Source organism: Neofelis nebulosa, chromosome 10 (genome assembly GCF_028018385.1).
Source record: "Neofelis nebulosa isolate mNeoNeb1 chromosome 10, mNeoNeb1.pri, whole genome shotgun sequence".
NCBI lineage: Eukaryota > Metazoa > Chordata > Mammalia > Carnivora > Felidae > Neofelis > Neofelis nebulosa.
The window spans coordinates 96,391,416-96,406,265 of NC_080791.1; the positions used below are offsets into that span (position 1 = coordinate 96,391,416).

The 14,850-nt window shown below is 43.4% G+C and overlaps 2 protein-coding genes and 1 long non-coding RNA gene across 3 annotated transcripts in view; 2 read left to right on the forward strand and 1 right to left on the reverse strand.

Annotated features, from left to right (window-relative positions):
• The window catches only part of ALKBH3 (alkB homolog 3, alpha-ketoglutarate dependent dioxygenase), a 33,046-nt gene extending 18,392 nt beyond the window's left edge, over positions 1 to 14,654 (forward strand). The window contains exons 9-10 of the mRNA XM_058688715.1: positions 13,466 to 13,564; positions 14,291 to 14,654. Coding sequence (XP_058544698.1) covers positions 13,466 to 13,564; positions 14,291 to 14,383 — 192 coding nt within the window. The 3' untranslated portion in view covers positions 14,384 to 14,654. The remainder of the gene's footprint in view (positions 1 to 13,465; positions 13,565 to 14,290) is intronic.
• ACCSL (1-aminocyclopropane-1-carboxylate synthase homolog (inactive) like) overlaps positions 1 to 14,850 on the forward strand; it is a 157,015-nt gene that overhangs the window by 3,730 nt on the left and 138,435 nt on the right. The gene's annotated exons all lie outside the window — the stretch shown is intronic.
• LOC131487740 (uncharacterized) lies at positions 12,258 to 14,319 on the reverse strand. Its single transcript, XR_009249932.1, has 2 exons — positions 14,220 to 14,319; positions 12,258 to 12,733 (listed from the first exon to the last, which is right to left on the reverse strand). It is a non-coding gene; the product is annotated as an uncharacterized LOC131487740 (long non-coding RNA).

A 14,850-nucleotide genomic window follows, 5' to 3' on the forward strand; every position in this document is an offset into this window, starting at 1 on the left:
CAGGAAACTCTTAGGAACCTAACTTAGTATGCCACTGTAGGTTGTAATTTTCATGTCTGTCAACAAGACATTCGGAATGTTAGAGGTTGTGGGAGGGCATCTCTTGTCAAAATCCAGTTCGTTTTAACCTATCAGAAGGGAATCTAAATACCTGTTTGGGTGTACTTTATTCAAGTATGCAGTTTGAGACAGAAAAGCATATGTTTTGGGCCACTTTTTCTTTTTTTTTTTTTTTAAACATTCAGTCTCCTCCACCCCTGCAGCAGCTGTTTGTTGTGCAGTCTGGCACTTTAGGCGGATCTCTGTAGCTGCTGCTCTTCTGAAAGCTGCCCCAGTTCTACACATTGCATTCCTCACAATTTCTCCCTGTGCCGAGATGGTGAGGAGATCTTTGTTTTCCTAAGTATGAGGGCCTCTCTGATTCATACAGTTGGCTCAGTCAGCTTCATGCATGCATCATCCCCAGGACAGACATTTCTCTCCCCCAAGAGATCCTTCTTCACTGTCCTCTAGTCCAAGTCAGGCAGCTCCTGCCCGTTCAGTTTGATTTCAGAGTAACTTACATTTCCTTTAATGGTAACAAGGTACCTGGGGGCATGGTAGACTTGCTTGATCTTGCCGTTCCATTCATCCCATCCCTTCTTTTGTTAATTCAGTTAAAGACAGAGTGGATGGCACCATATCTGTCTTCCAGACAATATCAGGATATACTATCTCAAGACAGAAAGCTTACCAAATATACTTGAGTAGACATTTTTTAGAAACCAAGAACCTTTTTTTATTCTATCAAGCTGGGCTCATTAAAGTTTGTCTACACTCCTTGTCCCAAACCTAGTTGTACTTTCCGAAATGCATCGTGTCCCTGCTGTAAAGATTAGTCTCGTTCTTTTCCCAGCTAGCTTCAATTCTATACTGAAAAACAAGCCAGAAAAGGAACCACAAAAGCCATTTGGCAGGCTGCTATTTCTCTGTCGGTTACCATGGAAACCGTGATGGCTGAGTTGGGGGGATATTAGATAATAGCAGGAAGTTTGTGATGTGCTGGAGGTTTAGATGCCAAAAGCCTTGTTTTTGTAGCACATTATGTATGGGTAAGCTCTGTCTTTGATCAGCCGAATCCTAAAAAATATCCACCTCAGGGTGATTGAGTTGAGGCAAGTTCAGCATTTCTGTAGCCACTTCTCTCTCTAACACCTTCTGAAGAATGTGAACCTTATTTGTGGCACCAGAAGAGATGGTTGGAAAACCACTTCCTATGGTGGAGGCTCTGAGAGTCCCCAGTGAATTGGAGTTCCTACTACCTATCTTGCTAATTGATTTTTTGCCCACTACTGGGAAGAGTGGAGTATGAAAAGGTCAGTTTGGTCATAAATACTGATATTTTTCCAGAACCTCAGAAGAAATGAAGATCTTAGAATCCAAAATACTGTAATACTGACTAGCTTAAATTTGAAAGGTGACTAAATTACACTGTGCAGTATTTCATGGAGCGGTAACTGAACCTCCGCTTTAGCACCCCACTGCTGCTGGCCCAGTCATCCATATTGCTTTTTTTTTTTTTTTTTTAACTTTATTTATTTTGAGAGTGAGAGAGCGAGAATACGAATGGGGAAAGGACAGAGAGAGACAGGGAGAGAATCTCAAGCAGGCTCCGTGCTCAGCATGGAACCCCATGCGGGACTCGCGCCCACAAACCATAAGGTCATGACCTGAGCCGATATCAAGAGTCGGACAGTCAATCCACTGAGCCGCCCAGGTGCCCCCAGTCATCCATATTTCTTAATCAGCCCCTCTTCCGATTATAGCATCTATTCTGAGGAGTTACAAGAAATACTGGAAAGAAATTGTTAATAATCATCGTTCTTTCAATATGTCCCTAAATGAAGTCTAGAAAGTCAGTTTTTATTTTTTGTATCTGTCACTGATGGTAAAAAGCACCTATCTTCCTCATTTATATCTCTTTTTTTTGCAAATGGGGTGATGATTGGTGGTAGCTACTTTATCGGAGCAATAGAAAAGTTACCCCGTGAAAGGCACGATGAAAGTTTTTGCAATAATCAGTGAATTTTTAAGCTGTTAAGAATAGTAGATGCCACAGTGACTTTTCAGATGTGGAAAATTGGAAAAGGAAATGAGTAGTAGTGAAACCAAAATCCCAAGATTCCCTTGGCCTGTGAAATGGAGTAGAAGGGAGACTCGCAGAGGGTGAAGTGGCCTGTGGAACGGGAATGGTGACTGAGTTTTTGAGCTGCTATCTCTAGGGCTAGTTAGTGGTTTGGAGAGAGTGAGTGAGTGGGTGGGTAGATGAAAATGTGCACGTTTGAGCAGATAAAGCTAAGTAGTTTTAGTAAGACTGAATTATCTTCAGACTTGAAATCCCATAAGAGTTGGAATCATCATTTGCTGCCTTGGGGCCTTGTCTCAGTTGGAATCCATACCCTCACTGCCACTGGAAAGAATTCACTTTTTGCCAAGGACCATCTAGTTTTATAGTGCCACCAATGGTCCTTTTAGTCTTGGGAGAACAACCTTTTCCAAAGTGATTCATCAAATTTGCATGTGATTAGGAATGGGGTCTGCTTCCAAACTTGTCTTTTTAAAACAGTGTCCCAATGTGAGAATTTTTTCCTCCCTTTGCCATACTCATAAAAACTATTCCTAACCCTTCTGGTGATGTTCTCCTCTTTCCCAAGTGCAGTTTTCATGGTAGATGACTGCTTAGCTGGGCAGAAGAGAGCTTAGTGAGTTGGAGGAAGGAGAAGGAGGCCCCACAGCAGAGCAGAGTGAGCAAGCGAGGAGCAGAGCAGGTGATAAGATGGGGAGAGTAGACAGGGGCCAGATCATGCAGAGGCTCAGGAACCTCAGGAAGGAGCAGATTTTAAGTACATCAGGAAGCATGGAAATGTGTTAAGCAGAAGAATGACATGATCTGATGCATAATTTTATAAAAGTAAGTTGCTGCTGTGTGGAGCCTGGACTAAAAAGGAGCAAGAGTGGAAGCCAGGAGACCAGTTAAGAACTTTTTATACCTTGTGCATACCTGGGACCAAGGCAGAGAAGGACAGAGGTGGCCAGGTCAATGACATGAGCTCAGAGGAACAGGGATTTTTTTTTTTTTTTTTTTACATTTACTTATTTATTTATTTTTGAGAGACAGAGACAGAATACAAGCAGGGGATGGGCAGAGAGAGAAGGAAACACAGAATCCGAAGCGGGCTCCAGGCTCCGAGCTGTCAGCACAGAGCCCAACGCAGGGCTCTAATTCACAAACCGCGAGATCATGACCTGAGCCGAAGTCGGACGCTCAACTGATTGAGCCCCGCAGTCGCCCCTGGAGCAGGGATTTTTAAGAGAGGTATGGCAATAGTGGTCTGAAAGTGTTAATGTGGATTATCTCCTGGCTCTCTGGATGGGACAGACAAGATCACTTTCCACATGAGAAGTCTTCAGAGATTTGAAATCCTGGAGATGGCTAGGTTTCAGTTAAGACAGGCAAGTCAAGGGAACGTTCAGAGCACATGAGGTTGGGGATCTAAGGGTGTTTGCTCATCACTGACTGGGAATTCCAAAGGACATAGTGCACAGGGGCAGGAAGGAGAGAGTTTGGGGAGGCGGTGGGAAAGGGGGAGTTGTGTCTGATCAGGTGATGTCCAGGAACGGGTTGGGAATGAGTTGTCTTGTTTTAATGGATGACTAGAGAACCCTGCACTTTTGCTAGTGACTGAGGTCAGCTGTATGTCAGACATGGTGGAATTTGTCCTCATATGCTCTTAGAGGAAGGAGAACATTAGTTTCTGTTTCTACAGTCTTGGGGGTGGGGGAGCTCTTTCAAGATAGCAGTTTCTTTAAGTTGCATTTCTTGGAAATATATTGCCAAGAACGAAATCATCATTTCATGAAGTCTTCTGATTTTAAATGAACATTCAGTGTCTCTAGAATGACTGTAACAGTAAGTGTAAAGCCATGTTTATTTTTGCCGAAATTCAGTACCTTCTTGCCCCCATGCTACCCCCCAGTACTATGTCAGCAACAAAGCTGAACAACAAACGCTGTCAGCAGGCATTTCACTCCATTTGCCTTTCAGTGTGTCCAGTCCAGAAGGAAAGGCAAGAGTTCTCATCTAGTCTGATGTACAGTGCTAAGTTTTAGATGCCTGCAGAGAGAGCCTCCGTTGCATTGAACAATTGCCCAGACCTCCCAAGCAAGAGGTCGGGAGGTCTTAATGAACTATTGAGATCACTGGTCATCCCTGGGATAGGGTGATTGATTGCCCATACCAGTCCCTCCTGCTTACTTCGTATTCTCACGCACCTCATCAGAACCTTCCATGGTAAATCAGTACCAAAAATCAGGAAAGAGTTGGGTAAATACCCAAAGATTTGTATCTGGCACAGGAGTTTAAAACCAGTTTTGAATAGATAACCTTGGCAATTTCAGATCTATGCTCTTCCAGCAGCCTTTTACTTTTAGCAGATCTTATTTCAGAAAGAGCTGCTTTTCTTTTTAAAGTAATGTATTTCAGATCAATATTGAGGGTGCCATCATTTAAAGCGTGGTTTGAGTCAGCAGAATAACTAGAGATGACATTGTCGGGTCCTAGCTTTATTCTCTTTCCATAAAAAATAATATTAAAAAATGATACCACTGTGAACAGTAAGTCCAGCTGTGTTCTTGTATCAACACTGTAGGAACAGTTTCGTATTCCAAATACAGCTGCAAGTTTAGGTGATCCATGAAGCAGTCTAGAAGCCAGCCAGGTTCTCAAAGGCAAGGGAACACCACAATTTGATTGGGAAAACAAGCTGAAAAAAAATCTTTAAAAAAGCAGAGAGGGAAACTTTATTGGCATAGTCATAAGTTGGGAGATAGGGCAAGTAAATGGACAGCTGGCCCTCAGCAGGTTAAGCGGCTGTAACACGGGCTAACATTCAGTTTTCAATAATCATTTCAGTCTGCAAAAAAGCCTTAATCATACTTGTCAATCAGTTCTACCATGTATCTGATCCTTGGACCAGAAAGCTGGGGAAATCTCTTTATATCTGTTACCATCTTGAGAAAACCCTTTGCTTGACTCTGCAGACGTTCTTACTTACATCTGGGGTGGTTTTGGGTTTGTTCACTTGCTTTTGAAGTACAAATTCGGGAGTAAGTTTTCTGTCTGCAGTTTCCCTTTCCTTACAACTTAATTCACTCTTAAAACACCTGTTCTATAGATCCACCCCACCACTTTGCTAATATACAGATACCATTGTCCAAAAAAGCCTTTTCTCGATTGTCATTCTGTTCTTCCTTGTAATATCCGTATCCATCACCTCACTGCTGGAAACTCGGCCATTTCTTAGCTCCCTTTTCCTTTCCTATTCTCACACTTTTCTCATTGCTATTTCCATACCTTTTTAAAGGTTTTTCCTTTACATTCAGCCTCTAAAGTGTGGATATTCAAGATTATCTTTGATTCTGTTATCTTTGTTTATATGAGTTTTTTTTTTTTTTCAACTTTTTTAATTTATTTTTGGGACAGAGAGAGAGAGACAGAGCATGAACGGGGGAGGGGCAGAGAGAGAGGGAGACACAGAATCGGAAACAGGCTCCAGGCTCCGAGCCATCAGCCCAGAGCCTGACGCGGGGCTCGAACTCACGGACCGCGAGATCGTGACCTGGCTGAAGTCGGACGCTTAACCGACTGCGCCACCCAGGCGCCTTGTTTATATGAGTTTTTAGGAGATTATAAACTGGCAATAGATTGTAAATGCCATATGGGCAAGGTCAGTTTCTGTCTTATTATGTCTCCAGGATTTAGCATTGTGTGTGTGTGTGTGTGTGTGTGTGTGTGTGTGTGTGTGTGTGTTGGTTATAAGTTAATAAACAAGATTTCACTTGCTCTTATGGCTTCAAGTGTTCCTTCTTTGGTGGAGTGACTTCTGAATCTCTTATCTCCAGCTTTGACTTTTATCTCACTTATACATCACATGTACATAGTCACAGGACATTGCCACCTATAATAGCACATGTGAGTTGACCTGAAAATATAAAATCAGATTTATTGTTCTCTCAGAAAACTCCACAGTTCCATCTGCTAATAAGTCCATTTATGTTCACGATACCACTGTTCTCTTGGTCAGGTTCACGTGTAAGTTATTTTTAGTTCTTTCCTGTTCTCTTAATTGTTTTAATTCCCAGATCTTCTTAATTTGTTCTTGAATCCCTCCCCTAGTGGCCATCTTTATCCCAGGCTCTTTTTACCACATACCTAAGGTACTGAAATGTCTTCTAATTTCAATCTTTTCTCTCCCAGTTCTATTTGATGCCCAGATGCCAGCTATTTTCAGGAATAGGTCACTCTCTCTCTCTCTATCTCCTCTCTTCTCTGTCCCACAATTACTAACTGAGCACCTACTATGTGTCAGGTGCTATGCTCAAATCTGGGGATATAGCAGTGAATATGACAAGTATGGGGCCTTTCTCATGGAGGTCATAGGAGCTAGACTACAATCAAATGAACAAAGAGCAACGATCACAACTTAAATAGAAGGTGGGAGACTCTGTGGTACTGCTGGTTTGGACTAAGGTGGTGGCAGTGGGGATGAAGAGAAGAGGATGAACTTGAGGCATGATTTTGAAGGTGAACCAATAAAACTTGCATTTCTACTTTAGAGGTAAGGGTAAGAATCGAGAGTGACTCCCAGGTTCATGGCTTGAGCAGTTGGTGGGTAGCTCCTCAGAGGAGGAGGAACAGGGACTTTTGCATTTGATTGTGGTCTTGTTGAAGGAGGATTCATAAATGGAGTTAAGAGTTCTTCTTCTACATGCTAGGTTGAAGAAGCCTGAGACTTCCAGTGGGAAGTAGGCCATTGGCTGTATAGGTCTGTGGTTCAGATGACCGGCCTATGCTGGAGACGTCATCTGGAAATTGTCAGAATAACAACAGGAAAGTGATGATGATAAATAACAAATGTGTAGTGTTGACTCTGTGCCTGGCCCTGTTCTAAGTGCTTTATATTCAATCTTCCAGGAATCCCATGAAGTCGATACCACTATTATCCCTGTTGTACAGATGAGGTGGCTGAAGCATCCTGTCAAATCACTTAGGCAGTGTGGCTCAGACAACCGTTGAATTGAGTTAGAACTAGTAATGTAGATAATATGGAAAGCTATGGAATTGCACATCATCATTCAGAGCAAAAGAAGAGCAGAGAGCCAAGATTGAGCTCACTGCTTTCATCGCTCTGTTTTCCAACTCAGGAGCCTTTATTTGCTCCTACTGGAACAAAAGATAAAATGTCAGTTCCTTAGCCAGACTGTCAAATCTTTACATAATCTGTGCCCAGTCTGCCCTGGTGTCTTGCTGTTCCCTGTGTGATCGCCCCATTGTGCGAGGTCATCTCTCTGCTCTCCCTTGCGCTCGCTCTCTGCCTTCTCATTAATGTGCTCCTCTCCGGGATTCAAGGGCCCACTGTAGCCTTGAAGCCTCCAGTGCAGAAACTAATCATAGTTACTGCATGTCAAGGGCTTCCTGAGAGCTCGGAAAATGAGAAACAGGTTGCGGGCCCCCACTTTGTCCTTTCTGCTCATTTGCATTTGGTTTTATCAGCATCTTCTTGGTAAAATGATGGAAAATTTTCACATAAGTAGCTCATCGACTTACCAGGATCGGGATCACTTGAAAAATCAAAGGTCTCACTGTAGACTCAGACCACTAACTCGGAACTATATTTTGCTTTCAAGGGCCTTTTCTCCTTGAGTTGGGTCGCTGAAATTAAGAATGTGTGCCTGAAGTGACATGTGTGTCCTGAGCTTTCTGTCAAGCACTACCATGTGGAATGGCGAAGCAGGATCAAAGAAGCCCAGCAGATCATAACTGGCCTTGCTCGGGAGCTTCCAGGCTAGGTAGAATGACGAGACATGGGCATAAAAAGGGTCAGGCGATGGGTCCATCAGCAGCACGGCTGGGCCGCTCCTGAGGTGAATCTGGTTCTCAGACTTGCTTATGCTGCCCAGCGTTTGAAAAGAAATTGTATTACTTGCCAAAATTTATAACTCGGGAGATTTTTCGTAAAAAATCCCATTTCTCATCTTCCCTGGAAAACCCAGAAAATCAGACAAACCTGAGGCAATGGTGAGCTGGAGCTGCAGAGTGGCTACACCTGTGTGCAGGCCCGTGCTCTCCAGTTCTCCGTGGCCCCCGCTCCCCACTCCCCACTGTCTTGTGTCCTACCGCCACTCCTCATTTATGCTGCCTGCTGCTGTTTGTGACCCTTGCGGTTCAGTCCCGTGCCTTGTAATTAGAACGGGAAATATTACAGAATTCCAAAAGGAGTAGAGATCACTTTGCAGAGCACAGTGGAAGGAATAGAAGCTTTAGAGTCCGGCAGATCTAAATTCAAATACTAGCCCTGCCTGCCTCCTGTCAGTCTTCTGCCTTAGAGATGTGCTTTCCCTCTAGCTCCTTTTGATTATGATAAAATGGGCAATATCACCTCCTTCACAGGGTTGTAATGAGCATTAGCAATGACGTACACATAGTTCCTGACATGCCTGGCCCCTGGGCAGCATACACTGTGGTTGATCCTATCCAAAAGTATTTGGAAACTTATAAAAAGAAGCCTGGGGGAAATAAAAGCACCAAATTCCAGATAGATTAAAGAGTTAAATCTAAAAAAATGTAGACTCTTTTTTTTTTTTTTTTATTAACCAAAGAGGAAATGTAGTTGTATGTTTAACTTCCCTCAGGATGAGAAAAGACTTTCTAAGCATAAAAACCATGAAGGAGAGCCAAAGAAAGGTCAGAGTTGACTCTAAAAGTTTTTGAGCTACTCTACGTTAAATATCATAAACATAGTTAAGGGACAAATAGCAAATGAGAAAAATATTTGCAGAAACTATGACAAAGGGTAAATATCTCACTATCTGTGGTTACAGATCAGTAAGAAAAATACAACATCCTGTAGAACAATGGACAAAGAACGTGAGCAGAGAGTTCACAACAGAATAAATGCAAACAGCAAATAGACATGTGAAAAAGTGTTGGACTGGGTTAGTAATTAAAGAACTCTCTGTTTGAATAATGAGTTGTCATTTTCCCCCTAAATTTTTTAGGGGAGGATAAGTACTGCCGTATTTTCCTGATGGAATTAGAAATTTCCACAACCTTCTTAAGAAAGCATTTTGGTACAACAAATCAAACTGCTTTAAGGATCCAGTAATTCCACTTTTGACAATATATCCTTAGAAAAACACCCAGAAATGTTTTGCCCAGGATCTACTTGCAGTAGCCTGCCTACCTGCCTCCCTCCTTCCCTCCCTTCTTTCCTTCCTTCTTTCCTTCCTTCTTTCCATCCATCCATCCTTCTTTCCTTTCTTTCTCTTCCTTTCTTTTCTCTTTTTTTCTCTTATCAGTACCGGCATATTAAAATCTCAGTGTCTAATAGTATGTTCCTCACTGCTATATTCTTAGCATTAGGCACAGTGCCTGACATAGGTGGTCAGAAAATATTTGTGAGTTTGAAGAAGGAAAGATATGTTCATATAAAGGAATATTATAGAACCACATTTGTGAATACTGTACCTTTAAGATGTAAACACATGCTCACGATATAATGATAAAAATGTAAAGTGCGTAATTATATTTATACAGTGTTTCCTGGGCATGCATTGCATGAATTCTGGAGAATAGGATTATGTTTTCCTGGTACTTTTCCTCAGTCATTCCCATATTTATTGATATGTGTGATAGCATATTTCAAAAGGGCAAGACCACATAATCCTCTTTATAGAACTTATCAGAGAGTAGGAAGGCAGACATTGAGCCAGTAATTCACAAGTGTGTCGTTTACTTCATTGAACTTGTGTTACTCTTACAATAGGAAGAAAAACTATGCTGCTGCTGATTTTCAAGCACTGATGGTTGCTTATAATTTCTAATTAGGATGAGAAAGGAGCGATTCCATGAAAACTCTATATAGAGCTTGTAAAATGTGAGCTCAACCTTTCCAATGGAAAAAAAAATGTTGCGGTTTCCTGTCTGTTGGATAGTTAGTAATGATAGAATGATAAATACACCCAGATTTTTTCCCCTAAATACCATTTTTCTAAAGGAAACTAGGGAGGCTTGTGTCGGGAGGTGGAGGTGAGATTGTAGAACTTTGGGAGGGCCCAGAAGACCTTGGGAATCCTAATCAAGTGTTCAGATAAACTGGCTGTGCTTGGCAAGGATGGAGGGAGAGTGTTGATCATAATTAATATAGAAGTATATATTTTTTGCTTTATTTATCTGCTTGTGAAGTTTTGAGTGTGTGGAAAACCAAATCATCAACAACAAAACCCACCTCGTAGACTGATTATAACCCTAAACGCCTCTTTTTTTAAGTAAGCTCTGTGTCCAGTGTGGGGCTTGAACTCACAACCCTGAGTTCAAGAGTCACATACTCTACTGACTGAGCCAGCCAGAGCCTCTAAAAAGCCTCTTTTCACCAGGGTCAGGGATGGAAAATTTTATCCTATGCCATGGTTTTTTTAGGGGTGTTTTCTTTTTTTCTTTTTTTTCTTTTGTCTCGAAAAAAGACCTAAGTAAATCAAAAGGGTGACAGAACCATTGTTTTGGTAACTTTACCATGCCTAATGGTCTAAACAGTCTGACTGGTGCTTCCAGTGTTGCTTATCCATTTATCAATTTGTGCCTTTATGCACTGCCGCGTGAGCTCCACTGGCCTTTTACGTGTTTCCTGACTGGAAGAAGTCTCTGCGTGTCTTGGTTAAGTTAAAGAGTGGCTCTGGGGTCTGTTGGCACTCTGGCCTCAAGAAAAGAAGAAAGCATTTGTGAGCTCTGTGTTGCTTTGGTAGAAAGCAACCTTGCCCTCTTTTCTATCTCCTTCTGCAAATTAGGAATGTGTTTTCTGAGCCAAGGGATTGGAAGGAATAAATAACAACCAGCAAAGTAATGACATCACCTCTTTCAGTGGGTGCACTGGGTATCATTGTCTCTTTCAGAGACTGATTAAGAGTAGCTCCGTGGGGCGCCTGGGTGGCTCAGTCGGTTGAGTGTCCGACTTCGGCTCAGGTCATGATCTCGCGGTCCATGAGTTCGAGCCCTGCGTCGGACTCTGTGCTGACGGCTCAGAGCCTGGAGCCTGCTTCGGATTCTGTGTCTCCCTCTCTCTCTCTCTGCCCCTCCCCCACTCACACTCTGTCTCTCTCTCTCAAAAAGTAAACATTAAAAAAAAAAAAAAAGAGTAACTCCATCCCCGGGACACCTGGGTGACTCAGTCGGTTAAGCAGCTGACTCTTGATTTCGGTTTGGGTTATGATCTCACGGTCTTGAGATCAAGCCCCGTGTCAGGCTCAGTACAGACAGTGCAGAGCCTGCTTGGGATTCTCTGTCTCTCTCTCTCTCTCTCTCTCTCTCTCTGCCCCTCCACTGCTCGCACTCTCAATCTCTCAAAATAAATAAACATTAAAAAAAAAATAGCTCCATCGCAAGTGAAGGATCACCCCCTTCTGCTTTTATGTACAACTAAAGGTTATATTGGAGGTAGTGTATTTAAAATCAACTTGAGGCTTTTTCTCGTTTGAAAAATTCAGATCTTAGGAACATTAAGTGAAATGTGGCTCTGTTGAATATCACTTTCTATCAGTGCTGGTATTTTCCCCTTGCATCTGGAATTCTCTCTCACTTGTTACGTCTATTCCCGGTGCATGTTTCCAGGCAGAATTACAGTGCTCACCCCGTCTCTTCCATTGGCCTTGGTACTCCCTCTTCCCCAATAATGTTTTTACTGTTCTAAGAGATCTTCGTCTCAGAGTTGTCTTTGTGTCTGGCTCAGTGTCTTTCCTCTCTACTTCATTTTTCTGCCCTGTCCTTGTGTCTGTGCTTGAGTTATAGATGAAGATTCTGCTGCACTCCCTGAGTGTAGGGCACTCCTCCTGTACAGGGCAAGAGGTCTGCTCCTAGCTGTGTTGAATCTTGATTTGGCAACTGACTTTACAGCCCAAATCAAGGAGCCCTGAGCCCTCTAATCTCATGGCTGATGCACTCCCTTCTGATACCTTTTCTCCAGTAGGACATACATTTGTGGTTGGAATCCTTTTTTATAGAGAGCCGCTCAGCTTTTCTGAGATGCAGCTGGGCCACCCGAGAACAGGGTCACCTTCCCACTGCTCTCCGATTGGCTGACGGGTCAGAGGTTAATGCTTCACGCTTACTTGCTACTGAAAAAGAAAAGGTGGCAGGCACAATTAAAATCAATCACTGAAACCAAAAGTTATGTTTAAACATTGCTTTTATCTTCTGCCTGGAAAAGTTATGACTGTGCTCGACAAAGTCACTGCCAAGGGTTGGGACCTAGAACTTAAACTGTTTATGCAAGTTCATTATTGTTTTGATTTTGATTTTCCTGAAGGAAATCATTGTAAATAGTTACATTCTCCGAAGCACTCCTGCAATAATAAACATAAACACAGTATTGCAGTGAAATAAATCCTGCAGTAACCTAAATGCAGTCCCTTGCATCCGAAGTGAAGCAGATGAATGGGTGGATCTGCCCAGAACGGAAGTGGAAAGATCAGGAAGGTTGGGTCTCAGCTCTTGATAAGCTCTTCGTTGCTGTGAGCACGGAAGTTGTTAAACGCACCCCTTTGTCGGCTGCGAAGGAAGAGTGACCCCCACCTGTTGGCTGTTTCGCAGGCCACTCTGTGAAGCTTCCATCAGAGGACTGGACATGAATGGACTTTGAGCTGTCTGGAAGAGAGGGGCAATGTGAATACAAGGCATTTGTATCCAAAGTGTTGTGATCTATGCTCTCAGGCTTAAATAGCCAGTCTCAGTTTGCAACACTGTTCTGGTCAAGCCAGAGCTCCCTTCTTTAAGAAAATCCTGCTGCTGACTATTCTGGAAAGAAACAAGAATGTATCTCCAAGACACCAGAGGAGCTATAGGAAGAGTTGTGACTGGTTTAACATAGGTACCAATTAATGAATTACCATAATTTCTGAAAAAGCAGTGAGAACTCATCGCACCACATCTTGTTGAAAAGCCTTGTTTTCCACACTATGTCAGAACACAGAGCATGGCATAAAGCAGATGTAAGGAGTTCTCGTATGAATGACTTAATTTCTTCACAGGTCAGAATGGGCTGTTCTGCTGATTTTAGATGCTGATAATAATAGCTGGCACTTATACTGTACTTAATATGTGCCAGTCTCCAAGGAATTTACACGTATTCGATCGGTGGAGGCTCATAACAGCCCTGTGTGGCAGGTCCTGTCATCATCCCCATTCTACAGATGAGTAAATTAAGGTACCGACGGTGACACAGCTTGCCTAAGGCCAAACAGCTGCCAAGTGACAGAACCAGTATATGAGCCCCTATAGTCTAACTGAGTAGAGGTTTGCATTTCTTGACCATCGTCAGCTTCTGTTGCGTCTTGATCACACCACAAAAAATGTAGTGCAATGAATGCTGTTTTCTAGGAAGAGAATGGAGACTACACCTATGTGGAAAGAGTGAAGATACCCTTGGATCATGGGACCTTGTTAATCATGGAAGGAGCTACACAAGCTGACTGGCAGGTGAGAACACGCAAGTGATTTGGATTCACTCCTATGGAGGCAGTGTCCTGACAGCTTGCGATTGTTAATTTCTGTAACAGATGTGGTGAAAAGCAAGGTGCTTTTATTGTGAGGGAGAGGCGGTAGAGTGATGTCATTATCAAGGAGTTTTGATGCTACTGACAATCAGAACGGACCTCTGCGGCAGCAACGTGCAGCAGAACTTTCTGTGACAGCAGAAAAGTTCTGCATCTCTTAAGTCCACACGTAGTAGCCTCTAGACACACACGACTATTCTTCATCTCTTGAAATGTGGCTAGTGTGTGGAAGGACTTAAGTTTGAATAGCATCAGGTAGCCAGTGGCTAGCACATCACCTTGGGCCGCACAGCTCAGGCCAGACGGTAAAGCCAGGTCATGCTTAAGGTGTTCAGGTTCATGTAAGAGCACTTGGCACGAGAGTGGAATTTCACGCCTGTCTTTGGTCTCAGCCGTTTACATGCTGTTTTAGGAGATTGGGGGAAATGGCAGGAAGCTGAGAGGAAGAACAGGTAGAAGAGGTGAAAAATACTTCACTGCGAGGGCGCTGGCCAATCAGAGCAATGGTGGTGGGGGAAGTGTTCTTCAGAGAAGAAAACCTTTCTCCTCAAGACTTCCAAGAGCTCGTTGGTACTTACGGGGGTCGCGGGACGGGGGTCCGTCTCCTCATAAATGTGTTTATGTCAGAGTTGTCTGTGTTTCCATTTAGCATCGAGTGCCCAAAGAGTACCACTCCAGAGAACCGAGAATAAACCTGACCTTTCGGACAGTTTATCCAGACCCCAGAGGGGCGCGCTGGTGACGGGCGGTCTTTGTGAGGAGCTCTGCTGAGACTGAGCTGAGACTCCCACCCTGAAGAGACTTCCAGAGGCTGGTCCAGCTGATCTTGCGGTGCAGCTGCTTGGAGGGTGAGGGTGTGGGTTGCTCCCCAGCTTGGAGTCCTGTTAAACGACAGCTGGCCTCTCCTATTCACAGTATGCGTACTGTGGGGACAGTGCTCCCTGCTCACATTCTGAAATCGTACACGATATGTTCTTTAGGCAAATTAAAAACTGCTGTGGCTGTGCTCACGAGTGATTTTGTCCGTAAGCAGTTTTTCTCTTGCCCTCCCTGCTTCACTGGAAGAAACGTGAATGTGCTTTGCCTCCAGGGTAAATCCGCACGTGTTCATTCCTTGTGACTTGGTGAAATAGAGCCACAAATATGTGTCAGCGACTCCGGAGCCCCCGCAGGCCCACAGCTGCTGAGACCCAAGCAGAGGTGGCTTCT